Consider the following 20,239-nt stretch of genomic DNA (forward strand, 5'->3'; position numbering starts at 1 on the left):
TCGACATAGCAACTTTATAAACAATAACATTGGGCTGAATTAAGGCAAATTCTGCCCGTTTAGCTGTATTTGTCCAGCAGATAATTCAACCCAACTGAACCTGACAGTCAGGACTGTTATAGAAGGTTTCCATGCTAACACAGCTCCTTGGTCTCTCTCTCTCACTCCCTACTCTCTCTCTTTCGTTCTCTGGAATCCATTTTAAACTGAGAGGCCTCGCCAGCGTCCACCAAATGGAACTTGGCCGGTGACGTGTTGACGTGCAGCAAATTAATATCCGTCCTGTCATAGCAGCAAGTCCAGAGAGCAGCGGGGGAGAGTTATCAGTCATAAACGATCCCGTAACGTCTTATGACTGCCCAAATTGTTTCCCATATCAAACCGCTATTGATGTTTGTGATGCTGGGCCACAATGGAAGTAAGTCCCTGTCTGTATGCGATGAATAAAGGGATGCACTAAAATAACAACCCTAAAGTGGTTCTCAGCGGTTGTTAAAATGTTCTCCGTCCTTGGAGCGCAGAAAGGATCGCCGTTTCCCTCTGTGGAATGGAGCTATGGATAGCTATGGATGGGAGGATAAATTAAATTTCATGGGCTAACATATTCCATTTCCTTCAATTGATCTAGTTCATAAGATAAGATAATAAAAAAATATTGTATTAATCCAAAAGGGGCAAATTCAGGTTTTATAGCAGCAGAAGTAGCTCACCTCCTCAACCAAATTCAATAAACTTGTAAGCAAAAAACCCAAAACAACCTAAAATATATAAATGTGTCTAACATCTAAAGTCTGATGGACTAATGGTATTTTAAATGGATTGTGTTTTAAATTGCATTCATTTTTTATTATTTTTATTTATTTATTTTACACACATACGATTACTTGAATGAGTCTACTTCATGGTCAGGACAGCGTTCCACAAACACGACCTGTGTCCGTTTTGCCGTCCACCAGTGTGTTGTACTACTGTGAATACTGAAGTAGGTCTGTGGTTCACACTGCAGAGCCAGGGGGTGACTTCCATATCGCCTGGCCTGTGATCAGGCCTGCTGCCCGTGACACCGGCTATTTGCGGTGGAGCTCCTCTTCCGTGCCACCAGAAAGAATTTGTCATGGGGCCGGGCTGGCTGTGTTTAAGAGTAGTCTAATATAGCCGCTCATGGCTGGCTCTGATAGCTTATTTATGTGTTGTTAAAAGGTGGAGCGGCCTGTTTCCAGGACATGGGATAAATACAGTGAGACCCAGATAGTTCTGTGTGCTTGGAAAGAAGATACAGAGAAGAGACAAGAGTTTTGTTTTGTCTCTTGAGTGCTAACTGACTCGGGCTCTGCACTTGACTTCACCACTTAGCTTTTTCGCCCCGAGGCTCCAACCAAATATGAAATGCTTGAATAAAAAACGTATTTTAGTGAATCGCAGATTCCGTGGGTAGAGTCGAAACTTTCAACAAAGCACCGGAAACTATACAATACATGTAAAACTGAACACACACACACACACCCACATACACTTAGCGATACAAACAGACGCAGAAAACAACAAACAACACAATGCGCAAGATGGACCACAACCTTGACCTGCTGTGGTCCATCCGGAAGTGATAGACCCCATTGTACTACGTATCTAGTCGCAGAACTAGTCGCAGCGAGCACTGACCCCAATTAACTCAGACACCACCTCTGCCTGCAGCCTATGAGGGAACAACAGAACGAGATAGGGGCCCGACTCATAGTTCACACAATGCATCTGGGTACCACCGAACTCTCTGAGTGTTAACTCTCTGTGATGGAAGAGCAGAGGGGCAAAGCGTGGGTGGCTACCACACTCACTTAACATTTCCGCCCATTGTTGAGAGGCGGTGGTAACTTTTGAGACAAATACATTATTTTACAGAGGGAAGCTTGTTCGTGAGCACGATGAAAAGAGACAATAGAACAGGGCTCCGGAAAAATATAGCACTTTGATGCCATTGCCCTCAATTCCAAAAACTGTTCATATTATTGCAAAGCCACAGCTAACACGATATGTGTATGCTGTTATGGCCTTGATATGAAAATACAAATGGGAAAGATTAAACAGTGGTATTGGCACACTGTGTACTGCGAAGGACGTTAACAAGGCCTGAACATTTTGCTTTGCAAAAAACATGGCAGGACATTCCGGGGAACTGATGGAATTCTATTCAAAGGAAAGTTATTCTCTTTTTTAGTTGAGGACCTCTTGTGTGATATCCGTGGGCGGGTCTGGGCTTTTTAAAACACAACAGGCTCTTCTGAAACATGAGATGAGAGATGTTCTTCTGAACTGAATGTTCCTAGCGTGTGATGCTCACATTGATTCAAACCGATGGTTAACTGCAGAGGTGAAGAGGAGAAAAATGGATGGTATTGAGTCGGTGCACGCATGCAGAGACAGCAATAATCCAGCAAATACTGCATGGTAGGATAGTGAGAGTGTTCGACTCCCAGCCGGAAGTTTCTGGGTTAAATCCCCAGCACCCAAAGACTGTCTGCCCGTACGCAGTGAGAAGCTAAGTTGCTACATCCTACGATTAACTTATTTTGGTTGCAGCATTACACAAATATGAACACAATTTCCCCAATTGTAAGACACTGCACAGACAAAAGCAATGTAGAGCAAATCACCACATTTTCCAACCCGACGGAGCACACAGCACTCCAGGAAGACAGTGAAAGCCACATCAGTAGCAGCATCGGCAATTAGCGCATTTGTATTACTTATCCTCATATCTGAATGAATATAATTTTAACTTGGCTATGAAACGAGAGCTTCTGCACAAGCAAATGCACAATTGCCCTCTTCTCCATCCAAATAAACACACCCTATTGGGTAGAAATATTCCAGTATTTCATCATTAAAAGCAGAGACAGGAAGGAGTAATGTAAACAAACAAGAAGGGAAAGAGTTGGCTTCTCATTTCATCTCATTTGTGCTTTGGCAGGAAACCACTGCTCAGAGTGGAGCGAGCTGGGAAGACTCAACAATGAATACATGCACCCCAATATTAAACATATCTGAACCTTGCATTATAATAGAGCGGCAAAAAAAACTTGGATTATACCCATGTAGGGACGGCAACCCGATGTTCCAAAACAGGCTGTGGCGTAAAGAGACTCCTCATCCTCCACATGTTTCACCATCGGTCTCCAAAAAGAGCAATTTCACGTTGAGTTTTGCTTTTGCATCAATGTGTTTTAATGAAGTTGTACTAGAGCTGTGTGGTCTCAAATATGGCAAGACTTGTTTTGTTAGAATCTAGAGTCTTATATGAGAGAGAGAGAGAGAGAGAGAGAGAGAGAGAGAGAGAAAGAGAGAGAGAGAGATAGAGAGTGTAAATGAGTGTGCGTGTGTGTCTGTGTGTGTCTGTGTGTGTGTGTGTGTGTGTGTGTGTGTGTGTGTGTGTGTGTGTGTGTGTGTGTGTGTGTGTGTGCCTACCTGGTCATCGTATCTGTAGGTGAGGTACTCCTCTCCTGTGGCGTCCTGCAGGAAGCTGCCCTGTGGGGAGAGGGCGAACTCTGGCAGGAAAACAGCAGCGCCCTGGGACTGGTCCACACACACACACACACACACACACACACACACACGCACATGCGCACACACACACACAGTGTAAGTGGAACACTATCCAGGCCAAAACAGTCAATAATAATAACAGCTGTGCATAAAAACAGGCACTCAAGCACACACACACACACACACACACACAGAAGCATCCCGGCATACTTTTAATATTAATAAAGCTACTAGTCATGCACGTACACACCCGCTGAAACGTGAACAGAAAGATTGAGTGGGCGCCTGACTCTCCAGGCGACCGTGCGCACGTGCACAGATTTAAAACACACATACACACACATCAACTAAAAGTACATGAGGGCCCCCACCAGTGGCCCCTGGTGTCGGGCCATTCATCCAGCTCTGGGTCCCTTTTCTCTCAGCACACCCGGACAACAACATGGTCCTTTCTAGACACCTGATACTGAATAATTCTGCTCAGCCCCCCCCCCCCAACACACACACACACACAGACACACACAAATCTGCTGCTGATTCATCAAAAAATTCCCAACAATCAGCAACTCTTCAAGACAAACAGCTTCACAACAGTGTCAATATGTTGTATCCATTTTGGTCTGAGTTGTAGAATCTATGGTGGGTTTTGATTTTGCTAAAGCAGATATTGGACGATCAGCACAAATCCACATTAAGCGCAGGAAGAGAGGATGGAGGAGACGAGTGAGTAAGTATAGACCTAACTGTGTTTGGAGTGCTGGTAACCACTATGGGAACAGAAAAAAAGAAAGAGCGACACCAGCGAAAAATAAAGAGAGAGAGGTCAAGAGGGAGAAACAACTATTGAAAGAGTCAGGATGGACAGAGAATAAGAGGAGAGGAGATGGGAAGAGAGGAAGGGGTAGAAGGAGATTGAGGGAGGCCGAAAGAGAGAGAGAGAGAGAGACCAAGAGAGAGTGACAGAGAGAGGGACAGAGACAGAGAGACAGACAGATAGACATAGAGAGAGAGAGAGAGAGAGAGAGAGAGAGAGGGACAGAGACAGAGGTACAGAAATAGCGAGACAGAGAAACTGAGGGGGGAGAGATAGAGAGAGAGAGACAGAGAAACAGAGGGAAGAGAGAGAGAGAGAGAGAGAGAGAGAGGGGGAGAGAGAGACAGAAAGAGTGACAGAGAGACAGAGACCCAACAGTTGGGGGTTGCTCTCACAAGCAGGCTTTTAAAGCCACTTAGAAACAAGTGCTAGTGGTATGTGTTTCCCTGAGGACCATCTAAGGACTGGCACTCCTCCATCACTTACTAACCCCTTGACTCTCTCTCTCTCTCTCTCTCTCTCTCTCTCTCTCTCTCTCTCTCTCTCTCTCTCTCTCTCTCATATATTTATTTTTATCTATAATCTGTATCCCTCTTTCTCCCCCTCCATCTTCTCCTCCTCCCTCTATCGCTCCTCCTTGCTCCCCCCCTCTCTCTCTCTTCTCTTCTATAGCTTTCTTAGTCTCTCTCCGTCTTCTCACTTCCTCCTCTTGCTCCATCGTCTTCCCTCTTCCTCCCTCCCTCCCTTCCTCCCTCGTCTCCCTCCCTCCCTCCCTCCCTCCCCCTCCCCTTATTCTCTGAAATCAAGCTGTCCCCAAAGTCCGGTCCAGATTCTGGGCAGCATCACTGAAAGCAATAACATCGATGGACTTGTTTGTATGCATTTGTTTGTAAACTGTCTGATATTCTGATCTAGACGTATATCCTATTTCACCAGCAGAATGGCAGCTAATGGAGCGGGGTGAAGGGGTGGGAGCTGCTCTCACTCTGCTAATCCAAAAGATATTGAGAACACATTATGGACTCGCATCATTTCCAGATGGAACTTATGCAATATTTCCAGAGGGAGAAAAAAAAAGAGTAAAACACTGGCTGCTGCTTTTTTGGCAGAACATTTTTGAAAAAAACATCTTCCACCCACCAGCTCACTATATTAAGAATTCATATTGTGGAATTATATAATTATGTGATATTATAATATTTATTTTAGGTGTATTAATATGACTACTGTCATTTATATAAAAATTAAATTAAAAAAAAACCTCTGTTTCACAGAGAAAAAGTACTGTATATATGATGGCGCTTTTGCATTTAAAATATACCTTACAGCAATCTGTAAATTGCAGCACAGTATATAAAGTAATTGTGGACTCGCGTGCTAAACCCAAGGGATGTATCATATTAAAACCAGATTTTCAAAAGAATCTATTCATTTACTTCAGTGTCCACTGTAAAACTGGAAGTGTTTGGGAGGAACACAACTTATCGAACTGCTCATGCACATCCACACGCAAAGTTGCGTGACTGGAAAACTGTAGCGGTGAAGTTGAGATACTGGGTTGGATACTCAATGGCAGCAGTCCTAAATGAATACCAAATCAATGACATTCATCTGAATTCCAGTCGCTATGGATTAATGCATCTGTCAACTAAGTTATTATTACATCAACAAACCAAAAAATAACAATAATAATCAAAGACGGCAATGGGGAAACGGCATATGTCACATGACAAGTAACTAAACACACTACTGTCTTTTTCCAATGATTTACAGATGGGTCGACCGTGTTTAAATGCAGACAATCCCTGGCAGTCTGCGTGACAGCGCCCTTCCTTCACTCTCCCGCCACCAGCTGTAACACACTGCTGTGTGTCTGGACCCCGGGCCCAACACAGCCAGCCATGTCCCGACACTGCAGCACAGACACAGCGTCCGGTGTCCATACCTTCACACACACACACGCCCAGAGCAAAGGCAAACTCAAGATGAGATCTTCTTTGTATCCCGTTAACAACTCCTGGTGAAAATGAGCACAAGAACAGAGAGAGATTTTGTGCATTTTCTCATTCATCTCAATGGTAATTCCTATGAGATAACCATGGTTCAATCTCACAGTGCCACGAGTTATCTACATTTTCTTACATGGTAGAGGTATAGGTGTTTCATTCCTAGAGTCTCAGCTATAAGAAAACTTTGTGCAGTGCAAGCTCTCAAATGAGTCTTTATATGTTACCAACAATTGAATGCACTGCCTCAATTATGTCTCCACTTTCACATAATCTAATACGATAAGGTTTGCCCTTAAAGGCAAACAATTCATGCAAATGTGATGCACTAGATATGGTTTATTAACCTCCAGTATGCACAACTTACAGAACCTTTAGCTAACTTGCACATAATTCACGTAATTTAATGCACATGCCGCGTTCAAACACCATTGAGTAAGTGCAAAAACAATGGAAAGGCATAGATGTCATGTCAAGGAAAGTAACTTTGTCCAATACATGCTCAAGGGCAACCACAACTGTGTTCACAGAGGTTTCCAATTAGCTAGGAGGATTTTTCGTTTATTTAATTGAAACTTGGAACTAAAAGCGCTTCACAGTTTGGTGAATTCTTAAAGTGATTGTTGAGTATTGATTTTTCTTTTTACGGCTAATTTAAATCATTACAGTGTGGTGTTTTGTGGGTGGGTTGGCTGAGGCTGCACACCTGTTGTGCGTTAAGCAATCGATGTGCACAGGTTAACCCAGTCATCCCCACACACACTCCAGAGACTGTGGCAGCAGGAAAACACTAACATTTTGAAATACACCGGTTAGAACATCATCCCCCTGTGTCCTGGTCATCGGGGGAGGTGGGGTGTGGCAGCCACCTAGGAGGTATGTGGCAAAGGACATTTCTACATACATACCTTCATATTAATTGTATTAGGTATTAACTGAATATCTGTGGATACACTTCTTAGATTTGTTAGATGAAAGTCTCAGACTTGTCTCACGTTCTACTCTTTACTATAATCAATACATGATTGGGATCAGGTGTACAAAGATCTCTCCCCTGTTTATCCTACTTCTCAAATATTGAGGAAATCAATATCTAAGTTCAACCACATTTTTCTTAAAGAAGTCTTCTAATCCCTCTTTTTTTCATCTCTTTATTGCTCATAAGGGAGGAGGAGTGGGAGAAGTAACTCAGATGTTAATGATCACAAAATGATGCAAAAATGCTGAAACGTGCACAAGCACACCAACACCCTAAACCCTCAACGTCTTTCCCACATGACTTCATTGATGTGAACACACACAGCGATCAATAATTGATGCCCTTTCTGTTTACGCAGTGATGTTAAGTAATGCATATGCACACATGCATGCAGGCACACACATGCACACACACACTCACAGACACAAACACACAGGTCTACGCTTACCGTTATGTGTAGTGCACGATCTGGACACAATATGCACACACACACACACACACACACAGACACACACCAAGGTGGTCCCACTTTGAAGTTAGTGACTCGGGGCGAAGCGTCCAGCCATTAAAGCACTTTCTCTAATAGAGGTTACACATCAGTGGAAGGACAGTATCAGGAGAGGGTCCACTCTGCACCCCCCACCACCACCACCACCACCACCCACCCTCGTCCCCTACCCCAGGGCTTCTGCTGCTGCAGGCTTATTCCGTGTCCCCCTGGATCAGTTGGCTCCTTCACATGAGGGGGTGGTGGAAGGAGGGGGGGGGGGTAGAGTACCAGACAAAGGAACAAGGCTCACACTCACACATATGAAACACACGCACACACACACACACACACACACACACACACACACGCACACACAGGAGCAGATGTTTCACAGAGAGCGTTGGTGCACAGTGGTGAGAGCGAGGGACAGAAACTGCATTCACAAGATAGGAGACGGAGAGAAAAAGGGTCCATAGAGGTCTGGAGATAAAGACTTGTGAACCGCGTCTGGGGGGTGGTGGTGCAAAAACAAACCGCGGTACTCTGGAGAATCCTAATCCAGATTCTAGGTTTCCGCTGCCCTGTATGGATTCTCAAAACAAATAGGATGTTGATATTTAGTCTGAGGGGGGAGCTTGGTCGAAATTCAGACGTCCATTTACAAGGTCCAGGATTGTAATGATGTGTTATCGTATATGTATTGGTTTAGTTGTGATATTATCTGTGATCGGCCTGATTATTAATGGATTTGATTTGGTCCAGATGTACAAATAGAATAGGGGAGTAGGAATGCATTTCTCAATCAGTACGGAATTCATTGTGAGTTCCAATACGAGAAGGACAGTTAAGTACTTTGCGTGCATAGCCAAGAAAAAATAAATAAACTAAACAACTGCCGTTTAGTTGTTACATTTACATTTAGTCATCTAGCTCACAATGTTATCCAGGTACTTATAAGGGATGCTGAGGACGATCAAAGGAGTTTTAATTGGAGTCACTAAAAAAATTAATACAATCTGAGAGCAAAGCTGCAGTACGAATCATTATTGGTGGTCAAGTACATTATTAGTAGGAAATTAAATACAAAAAAAGAACAGCACTCTTGCTACCACAGCTTTATCTGTCCAACACACCTTTAAAGTGGTGTGCATGTGTGTGTGCTTTTGTGTGTGTGTGTGTGTGTGCGTGTGCGTGTGCGTGTGCACATACACACAGGAATGTTGTGTATGTACATGCACGTTACCGCTTGACCGTCAAACTCTTGGTTTTAGCAGGTGTAAAACTTTTGTTTTACACCTTTGTTCCTACAGTAGGAGATAAATTGTCTGTGGTCTGTGTGGGTGTGCGTGTGTGTGTGTGTGTGTGTATGTGTGTGTGTGTGTGTGTGTGTGTGTGTGTGTGTGTGTGTGTGTAATAGTAGCCCTTTGTGATGGGCTACACTGAGACCTTTTGTGTGTGAGAACAGTACCTGACAGCTTATTACATCGAAATAAATGTACATTGTGTGTAAATTGGGGACCTGACACTTTCTGGGTGAACCTCCCCGGGAAAGTTCCCCTGATGGCACTCACGGACCATTGTCATCGTTAGGACTGTCAATCAAATACAGAAAGTGTTTGCTGAAAATAGACAGCAGACCTTAGACCTGTTATGGAATCAATGTAAACAAAATGAAAAATAAATGTGTGGTGGATTCTTACATGTTACTTTCCTGTAGACACACAACTTTGTTTCACCCCATACGTTGAGAAATCCTTCACTGTTATACAATGAGATCTGTTTCAGATTTGTCAGTAATATAGCTGCCTGAATACTTTTTGTCAAGCTTTGAATAATCAGTACATTTTCCGAAAGGAATATCAGGATATTCATTCTTGATAAATCCAGGCCTAAGGCTGCAATCATCCCGTGAAGTATTTTCTGAAAAACACTTCAGGTTGACTGAGGAAACTCAATGGGCTTCTATGATAAGATCACGTCTGTCTCACACTTTGCCCAATCCCTCTATCTATATGTAGCCCTTTGCCAGCCTTCCTTATAGTTCCTGGAAGGAATCAAAAGCAAAGATACCAAAGTATTGGAGAGCTGAATACTGCTAAATTCATTTCCAAAATAGCTCATTCCCCTTTAGTCACTAGAGACAAATGATTGGATAAGTAAGTATGCATTTCAGTTGGTGTAGAAAGTAAGTGATCATCCTTATTCAGCAGCAGAGTGAATAAAAGTCATGTAGCGTAACAACTCTCTTAAAAAATGTAATAAACTGATGATGTAAAACTGGGTGCACTCGATGAGGACCATTGAATCATTTAGTTTTTGTTAATACGTGTGTGTGTGTGTGTGTGTGTGTGTGTGTGTGTGTGTGTGTGTATCGCGTGTGTGTGTGTGTGTGTGTGTGCGCGCATTTTCTCATATCCAGCCCTTCCAATCAAACCAGAGAGGATTGCTTAAGGATCCACAAGGTGCCACTTGAGAAGGACGCACAAATCATTGTGACGCTCACTAAAGTTGTGTTCTATTTGTCTGAAACCTGTGAAGCCACACGAGTACACACGACCATGTCGTGGGGCAGTACCAGAATAATGTTTTGGAATTTCCTGATGGACTTGAGTGTTATCAAAAGCAAATGGAAAAATACAGCCCTTTGAACCGCTGAAAGTAATAGGATTCTATTCCTTTTTGAGGTCACGCTTCAAACATGAACCAAGTGCATAAGCATAGCGCCTTATGCAAGGTAGTGCTGATCATGTTCTTGAATGTACTTCTCCTATTCCACCCAGGCAGGCTTGACCATGTGTGCATGTGTGCTCATTTGTGCATGTGAATAACAGACAGAGAGGGGTTCAAGAGGTTAGAAGGATGAATGGCCTAGTCAGTCCTACAGAAACGAATTGAATTAGGTGATCCCATAAAAAAAACGGCAGGTTGTGCTTCGTTGCCTTGAAGCAAAAATACTCGGAACATAGATCCAGCAGCCTCTGGATTATTGAGATCATTGAATGAGTCCTTCATTCCAGTGTAGTGCACTGTGGGCAACCATGGACATACTGTGCATACACACTGTTTCAGTAAAATGCTAGCACGGTGATACAGTGGGTGAGCTTGGGCTCTTGTGTAGTAAATACAGCACAAATGCAACACATACAACATTGTAAAATGATATAGTATGATGAATTACATTTGATTTGATAGGTCACCTCCAATCTGTCGGGACACTATATTGGACGCTTCACAAAGAAATAAATCAACCATAAACAACCATAAATCTGCGTGTATTCCACACACGCACGACAATCTAAAACCATGCTACCGACGCTAACAGCACTGCTACCTCTCCACCCCGCTCCACGCTGGCCTCTGATGGAGCACAGTGTAGCTTCACACTGGCTGCTGGCATTTATTTTAAGACTCATCACACTGACAGCCGAGCTGAAACGCTGAGGGGCCCATCAACAGGATGTGCCGAAAATGGTAGCCTGGAAAGGTGGCATGGGGGCGCATCACTTCCACAACAAAGTTCAGCAAAGTCGTTTTGGTTGAATTTGATCAACAGCCACGTTTAGCACTGACTAAACATCGTCATCACTCACCGCATGCCCCATCTCACCGCCACAGGGTTACTTAATCATCCTTAAGTTAATTATACCTCATCTCTAACGACCGTCAACAACCACCTGTCCGGTCAGAACGAATGGCGCCGGTGAGAAAACAATTACAAACGTATAAAGTACGCAACGAGAACAAATGAACTCACAATTATGGCCGACAAATGTGCAGAGGAGTCCAGGCCCAGTGCTCACAATAAATATTTCTATAAACTGATAAAAGCGTAATTTGTTTTTATCACGATGGTGATTCATGGTTTGGCTCATGCTCTCATGCAGCACGCCCCACACAACCCCTGATTTATTCATGACTCAAATCTGATATGTGCTGGTGGGCGCCGATCGACATTCAATGGAGGGCTATTTTTTTCAAAGCGTTGGACGAGAAGTCAGAACAAAAAAAAAAAGCCTGTATTGATCGCTGGGCTTCGAGGAACTAGGCCTGCTCGCATCAAGGTGTGTTCTCATCAGCACGTTCAGTGGCTCAGCCATTTTGGAGCTGTGTGCTGGAAGTGAATGATCTCAAGTATAGATCGCCGTCTACAGCCAAACGGGTTAAACTCTCACAGAGCAGTGTCTGTGTAAAGCATAATTCAGCGATTCCTTTTGGGTTTTTTGTTTGTTTTGGGAAGAAAGATTCCGTCCAGATTTGTGCATTTGTGTGATTTGTGTTTAACTTAAATATTTCACTACACTCTCTGGTTATAAAAGCTCCTATTTTTTGTGGTCTGGCTCTGCTGTGGTCGAATTGAACAGTATTTGGTTCCACATCTGTGCACCTGACAAACTCTCTTACACTCTCTCACACACGAAAGCCCAAAAACGCACATTTGTCTTATCTCCAATGCTTCCACTAGGCTCTTCCAATGTGATGGATAGCTGTAATGAGAGACCATCTAGTCTTGGCGTTATGTGTGTGCGTGTGTGTGTGTGTGTGTGTGTGTGTGTGTGTGTGTGTGTGTGTGTATGCATGAGTGTGTGTGTGTGTGTGTGTGTGTGTGTGTGTGTGCAGCAGCTCTTCAGAGAAGGGTTCTGCTCTTTCACATTTTAATGGGAGGAGAGCTGAGGAGCTTTTACCGGCTCCACCAAAAAATGAAAAAACGACACAGGCCATGGTGAAGATAGAGACATAGATGGATTGAGATAGAGCGAACGAGAGCGAGAGCAGTAGAAGAGGACTACAGCAGGAGAAGAGAGAAATACAGCCCCAGAGAGAGAGAGACGCGTGGGACAGATAGAGACAGAAAGAGGGAAGAGAGAGGGGGTTTAAGAATGAGGGTTGAAAGGGGAGGGAGATTGAGATTGAGAGAGAGAGAGAGAGAGAGAGAGAGAGAGAGAGAGAGAGAGAGAGAGAGACAGAAAGAGAGTGACAGAGAGAGCTCTGGGTGATAGAGAAATATATATACTAAAAGTCCACCAAGAGGCAAGATACGGTGGGAAAAGAGGAGGAATGGTGCAGGAGGGGTTCTCGAGAGCTCGGGTGGGGGGGGGGGGGGGGTAGTGAGTGGTGAGTAGGGGGCTCTGTTGAATGGCAACCAGTGTCCAACGCCCGTGAAAGAAGACCTCTCTCTCTCCCTCTCTCTTCCTCTCTCTCTCTCTTTCTACCTCTACCTCTCAAAATTGAGGGTGCAATATTATGTGAAATGGGAGGGGGAGGGGGGGGTGCAGAGGTGGCTGCTTGGCTGAGTGTGTGTATGTGTATGTGTGTGTGTGTGTGTGTGTATGTGTGTGTGTGTGTGTGTGTGTGTGTGTGTGTGTGTGTGTGTGTGTGTTCATAGACAAGATTTAATAGACAAGTGATCTTTTCACTTCTACCATTTAGCTGAAAGTCCAGACACTGCCATTGATCCATAACTGGTGGTGTGGATGTGTGTGTGCGTGCGTGTGTGTGTGTGTGTGCATGTGTGTGTGTGTGTGTGTGTGTGTGTGTGTGTGTGTGTGTGTGCGCGTGTGTGCGTGCGTGTGTGTGTGTGTGTGTGTGTGTGTGTGCGTGTGCATGTGCGCGTCAATGTGAGTTCCCGGGAGAGACGTGCACATGTATTTGTAGTCAAATAACAAATGTCCTCCAAATAGAAACCCATCTCTGAACGTGTGACATCCTGTACCTACATCATCCGGCAGGATTCTGGATGAAAACAGATCCAACTGAATCCAAACCACAGATCCATGCATCACGCATTTTGCCTCCACACTTTCCCCTTGACGTTCCCCGACTCCCACCCAAACACTGACCACGCGTGTTGTATTAAAGCCTGTTCTAACATTAGCCCACTGCTTCCCATCCCTTGCTTAAACACATTCAGACGTTCCTGTTGACTTAGGCCTTCATCTGAAAACCCTGCAGATCCCAGCAGGTGGAGGTGGAGGGAGGAGGAGGGAGGTGGAGGGATGAGGAGGGAGGCGGGGGGAGGGGGGGGTGAATGGGGTCAGGGGAGACATTACAGGTTAATGGCGGTTAACGGTGATGGTAAAAAGAGCAAATGAAGCCTAACAAAGTCGCTTGTCTCTTACTTTCCCAGGCTAGGGAAGAGGAGGATGCTTGGTAGAGGCATGCAGGATATCAGGGTGTTCCGATATGCGGTCGTGTGTTCTTGTGAGCAACTTGATTGATTGATTGATAAAACAGATGTCATAAACGGACACGGTTGATGTTTAAATGAGCTCTGAACATGTCAATAGACGACCGGGAGAAGCTATGCATTCTTCATCTACACGTGTCACCGTCGTGTTGAATAAGAATAACACGCAGGCCGGTCAGGTCGGTGCGGGTCAAACAATAGCCAACCACAATCATAATAATAATGATCGGGAACATAACACCGTCGCCACCTCTGACCGCCCACGAACAACACCGGGATGGAATAATAAACGCAGACTCCCGATGCTGTCCATTAACCCGGTGACATCACGGTGACAGCGGCCGCGGCGAGAACAGGCGCCGACCCCCAACTCCTCCTCTGTCTCTCCCCCCCCAGCCCCCCCCCCCCCTCTTCGCCCCTAGCCTCCCCCCTCCCCACTCGCCGGCCAATGCCTTGGAAATCCCATTATTCTAGATGGATATCTTAATTGCTCCCTGTCTCGGCTGGTTTTCCCCTCCGTACGGGGCCACTTGTGGAGGGTGCTATGAGGCGGGTGGGGGGTGTGTGAGGGTATAGTGTGGTGGAGTGTGGGGGGGGGTGTTGTGGTCGCGGTCGGGGTAGGAGTGATTGACACTGAGTGAGACCGTTTTTTTTGGCTTGACACTATCCACTGTGAAGATCTAATAGATTATAAAGTTGTGAAAGTTCAACGAGAGAGAAGGACCCCCCACCCATGTAGAAAGTCAAAACACCCCAGACCACGTGGTCAGGCAGAGTGGTGTCCTGTCCCTGATGTGCACCCTAGATAAGGTTCCATGGCAGGGTAGGACCACAGAGGGTGATTAGCATAGTCTCCTGGAAGTCCATACAGAGATGTAGAACTAATTTCTGCCATACTTCACCGGAATGAGGGGAACACTTTTTCTAAATGTTTTTTTGCCAGACGGAACAAGTTTTGGACAGGCCTGAATTCGGCTAAACCGCAAAGCCTCCACAAACCAATATGGAAATCTCTTTCTTTTTTTCCTTCGCCTCAATCCCTCTGTCTAGTAATTCTGAGGCCTGTGTTATATTGGATCTTGATGCAGTCACGTCCAGGGGGACGGGAGATGTGGTTGGCTGATGGGGTTTGTGATGTGACCAGAAGATAAAAATCGAACACAGCCAGCAGCCAGGATTTGAGAGTCATCTTGAAAACTGTTAACAATCCCCCACTGTGGCTTTTCAAATCAGTTGAGATCTTGTTCATTGTCTACCATCCTTCCGCTACTTACATGAAATCTCAGTGTTGAACATGAATGTGCTGAAATCTGAGCACTTATGGGAACTAAAGACAGACAGCAATCATCCTTCTGGCTCGTGGAAGCTTCTTAAAGTGCATCTGTTCTCTGGAATGAAACGTGGGTGTCATCGGGTCCAGCAGAGGTGGGTTCAGTGTGTTTCCGCGACGATTTTTCTCAGTACCAAGAGCTCCTACCTGCTCACTGTCAAAGAAAAAACAGTTTTGGAAGAAAGCAACAGGAAACAAGCCTTAATGACCTCATCCGGCGTGTGTGCTTGTGTGTGTGCGTGCGTATGTGCTCTTGTATGTGAGTAAGTGAGTGTTTGTACTTCTGTACGGCGGTTGGCGCGGGGCTGGTGAATGATGTAGGCACGGGGACGGCTTGAGAGGGGGTTGATGGGGGTTGCTTTCTTAAAGCGTTTCCTGGGAAAACAAGAGTTTGGTACAAGGCCTAAAAAGGATGACAGGACGTCGCCCCGCATGGCACCAGGAAGGAAGTGGACGGCAAACAGGAAATTGAAGGCAACTGACAGGCACAACAGAGGGTTGTTGTTTTTTTACACGGTGGTGACTTGTGGCCTTTCTCTGTTTCTCACCTTTGTATTGGTTTTCGGTTTCCGTCTGTCATTCTCCCCTGCCTGCGCTCCTATATCTTAGCATTCTCTGCTTATTGTTGTGGAGGATAATGGCAGGAAACGACAATGTATCGACATGTGCTCCCAAATCATGTCCTGAAGAAGGCTTGGTATGTGCCTTCAACCGTACACGATGAATTAACCAATTAGACTATATGTTCCATTAGAAATCTCAACGGCTATTTCTCTGTAATTAGGTGAGAGATCGCTTAATAGATAATCCAGAAGACATTACCCTAATTACATCGAGGGCCGGATAGTGTCTTTGCTAGGGGGACAAAAGGTCCAGAATTGATCCTCACTGTCCACAGATTACAAGTAGCAGGCACAAGGGCACGGCTATAGGGGACCAGGCTACTGGCCCTTGGGCCTCATTGGCCAAGAACCCTCTGGCCAAAAACATTTGCACATTAATAGTAGTTTTATTGTTGTCGTTTTTAGGACTGCGTATGCTGTTGTTTAAAATCTAATTGTTCTGAATATATCTGAAATGCTCATCCTTAGAACAGAGAATTCTTGCTCTTTAACTATCTGGGTAGGGGGTCCTCTTAAATTTTCTTGAGCCACTGCCCCTCATGATGTCCATGCACGGCCCTGGACCTGAACTCTGGAGGATGCTTCTGAATGACGATATATCAGAAATCAAGCATCTGATAAATGACTGAATAGTAATTACAGTAAAGTAATGATAACAGAATAAGTCATAGGAGAACTACATTCTGCCCATAAGGGTAAGGGAGCTTTTGGACCACACACGTTAACTGGTGTTATTCTGCATGATTCTGCAACAAATCTGTCCATTTTGTTTGTAGCAAACACAAATGTGCCAGGATATACATTAATTACAGCAAAACAATAAAAAAGCAGAGACACAAGATTGTTCTAGCAGACCTACCAACTCTCTCTCTCTCTCTCTCCCTCTCTCAAAATCTGGAAAAAACACAAAAACAAAAAAACACACATACACACACGCTTACACACAAACACACACACACTTGCACATACATACACTCACACACACACTGCTCCTCTGTGCTCCTTTCCTTTGCAACCACATGTTGTGAATGGAAACAGAGCCACAGGTGCTGGAGTGCATACCCCCCCCTCCCCCCTTCCCCCCTTGCTCCCTTGGCAGGTGTACTACTCAGTGTAGCTACTACCAGGTCAGGTGTGTGTGTGTGTGTGTGTGTGTGTGTGTGTGTGTGTGTGTGTGTGTGTGTGTGTGTGTGTGTGTGTGTGTGTGTGTGTGTGTGTGTGTGTGTGTGTGTAACTGATATTTTCACTTCCAAAGTATTGGGAAGCAGATGGTTTGAAGACATTACCAGAAACACCTGTGCACCCCCACCCCCCCCCCCCCCTCCTCCTCCTCCTCCTCCTCCTCCTCCTCCTCCCCCCTCCTCCCCCATGGACACACAAGTGGCTTTCATTGTTCTAAACTTATTTCCCTTTTAATGGTCCCCCTGTGTACCACTCTCGTGGATGTAAATCAAGCGAGGACAGTCAAACATGGGAAATGGTAGAGAGAACACAAAAAAGTGCGTGGAAGAGAGGAGAGGAGGGGGGGGGAATGAGAGAAGGGAGGATATGAGAAGAGACAAGACCACTAGAGAGACGAGACCACAAGAGGCAGGGGAGGAGAGGAGAAGAAAGGGAAGGATATGAGGAGAGGAGAGAGCACATAAGAGATGAGGAGAGGGGAGGAGAGGAGGAGAGAGGGGGGAGGAGTCAAGAGGCGGAGAGAAGAGGAGAGGAGTTGAGAGGAGGAGAGGAGAGAAGGGGAGAGGAGGGGAGAGAAGGAAAGTCGTGGCTGTGAGAGGAGAGTAGGGGAGAGGAAGGGAGAGAAGGGGAGAGGATGGGAGAGGAGGAGAGAAGGAAAGTAGTGGCTGTGATAGGAGAGTAACAGAGAGGAGGGAATGGGGGAGGAGGGGAGAGAAGAGGAGAGGAGTGGATGTGAGAGAAGAGGAGAGGGAGGGGACGGAACGAGGAGAGGAGAGGAGGATTCAATTACATCAGGCAAACAGGCGCACATGAACAAGATTGTACTGTTGGTTACTGCTTTCTTGGCCGAACATACTTTGATGTTTCAATGTGTGCACATAGATTGATACCATGGTCCGTTGCGTCCTGAGTTTCCTGTCAGTGTTTTGGAGGCCATTCTTCATGAAAAATATGAATTACAACCCCCATGTCCATTAAGCTTTGTTGGAAGCCATTTGAATGTGCATGTCCGATCAAAACCATTTCAAAGCAAATGTAAATTAAAAAAATCCATCAAACATGTTTTCTTCTGTCTCCACTGGCCTGCACTAAACTTCAACACACCCTGTTGTTCTCTTGCACAGCACGGAAGACAGAGCCTGACTCTGAAGTAGAAGACTTTTGCAATTGCTTCACCAACGGAGTGACTGCCAAATCAACACATTGAAATCCAGCTACATTTCCCTACTGGCCATGAGCTGCTTGACCCGTGCAAATCAATAAAGGTTTAGCAAGAGACAAAGCCCAAAAAAAATGTCCTGAGACAAATTCTAATTTCACACAAGCACTTGATGAGGACATTGGTAAAATGCAGCACAGGTTTATCAAATTAACTCATATATCCAAAGAATAAACAAAGGGAAAACAAATATTGTTCACTGGACCTGAACCATATGACAATATATTAGGCCATCCGGTCTAACCATATATGGAATCAGATGTTTAGCTGTGCAACAACGATTATGTGACAACCAGCCATCCGTCAGACCAGCTTCACACCAATCCATCTGTCCGTCCATCCATCCTTTACCTACCTGGACAAGGGGAAGAAGCGAGAGGGCTATCGCAGCCTTCCAGGCGAGACAGATTAAGTTTGAAGTCTCCATCATTCCCCGGGATATGGTGGTTTAATCACAAGGTTGCCTTCAACCTGTGGGACAGATTATGGTTTCAAATATTGGTGTAGAAATTGGTTGTTCGTTAAACGGCCATTAAGTCATCTTTAGAGCATCGACATTACAATTCCCCCGCTGATAACACCTCCTAAAAGAGAACGAACCCTGAATATAAATATGTTGTGTTCACCTTCTCTGTGGTCAAGTTTTAGTTTCCAAATGTAAACCGACAACAGCTACTTAACCATCTCCCTGAACCAAGAATTATGCGCATCATCCGCGTCAAGGGGTGGCACATAATCCAACTGAATATATTTTTTGGAGCCAACAACAAATCGCTCAATAAATCACGTTTGCTGAACGTATTTTATTCAGCTTATTATTATAGTAAGTAAAGCAGGGGCTGCCTGGGCGTTCGGTCACTGCTTCGGGAGAAATAGAAAGGCTTACCTACCTTATGGGAAGTGCAATGCGCTCATTGGGGTGATCCACATCGGTGATTTCTCATCAAGAAAAAAATAATACTGCTTTGCCACTTGCCACGATTCCCCGTCCTTTCTATCATGAGATCATGAGGCGAATGTGTCGCTGGGAAAGTGAATAAATGTGGCCAACTGTGTGGCGGGCAGACAGGCTCGCTGTGAGCGGTGCTCCGGTGAAGTCTCTCCTCCGCTCTGTAGCGCACAGCTCGTCCAGGAGCGATCTGAGGCGACACAAGTTGGGCGCGTTACGCAGGCAAGAAAAAAAAAAAAAAAAGGAAAGAGGCTGCCCTCACGGTTCTGCACAGTAAATCAAAAAAAAGAAAAAAAGTTACGTCCAAATCTTTTTCCTGGCAATCGCCAGGAAAGCTTGGTCATTATGTTGATGATGATCGTTTCAAATAGGCTGTAAAAACTCACATTTAATACTTGAGTTTATTTGGTTGAATAAAGCTTAGGCTGGCCACCACCGTCTGTAGTAACCCATTTTTATGTTTTATATTAACATTGTAATTAAGCATAGTCGAATATATGTGTTATTTGGACACATGGTCAGAAGCAATGCATGCATCATCTGATTTCCAGAACTCTTTATTTTATCTTTACTTTATATCCCAATAACATCTCATCGTGCATAGTTATGCAGGATGAGTTGTTATTGTACTATTGCTCATGAAGCCTGCGGTTTCGGTCAGGGAGGACCAGGGTCGGAGAAGGAAGCGGGGTGGGGGTGGATATCACTCGCCATGCAACTGGATGTGCAAGAGGTGGGTAAGTGCGTACCGGTATCTGCCAAAGGGCACGACGCGCCCCCGTCATAATTGTGAGGTGAGGAATAGAAGCTGGCAGTGAATGAAGGAACTCAGTTTTCTTCTTGCACTAATGAGCACATGATAACTCCTTGCTGAGCCTGGTTGGCGGTGTGTTACGCCTGTTGGGGGTGTACTTTGTTTTATGAAT

At 45.0% G+C, this 20,239-nt stretch overlaps 1 protein-coding gene across 1 annotated transcript in view; it reads right to left on the bottom strand.

The window, feature by feature from the left end:
* adamtsl3 (ADAMTS-like 3) overlaps nucleotides 1-19,460 on the bottom strand; it is a 133,128-nt gene extending 113,668 nt beyond the window's left edge. Inside the window, exons 1-3 of the mRNA XM_084475755.1 lie at nucleotides 19,255-19,460; nucleotides 18,720-18,835; nucleotides 3,460-3,567 (exon numbers count right to left, since the gene is read on the bottom strand). Of these exons, the coding sequence (XP_084331881.1) occupies nucleotides 3,460-3,567; nucleotides 18,720-18,794 (183 nt within the window). The 5' untranslated portion in view covers nucleotides 18,795-18,835; nucleotides 19,255-19,460. The remainder of the gene's footprint in view (nucleotides 1-3,459; nucleotides 3,568-18,719; nucleotides 18,836-19,254) is intronic.
* Between the last annotated feature and the right edge of the window lie 779 nt (nucleotides 19,461-20,239).

The sequence above is a fragment of the Micromesistius poutassou genome (assembly GCF_964030765.1).
Source record: "Micromesistius poutassou genome assembly, chromosome: 12".
Taxonomy (NCBI): Eukaryota; Metazoa; Chordata; class Actinopteri; order Gadiformes; family Gadidae; genus Micromesistius; species Micromesistius poutassou.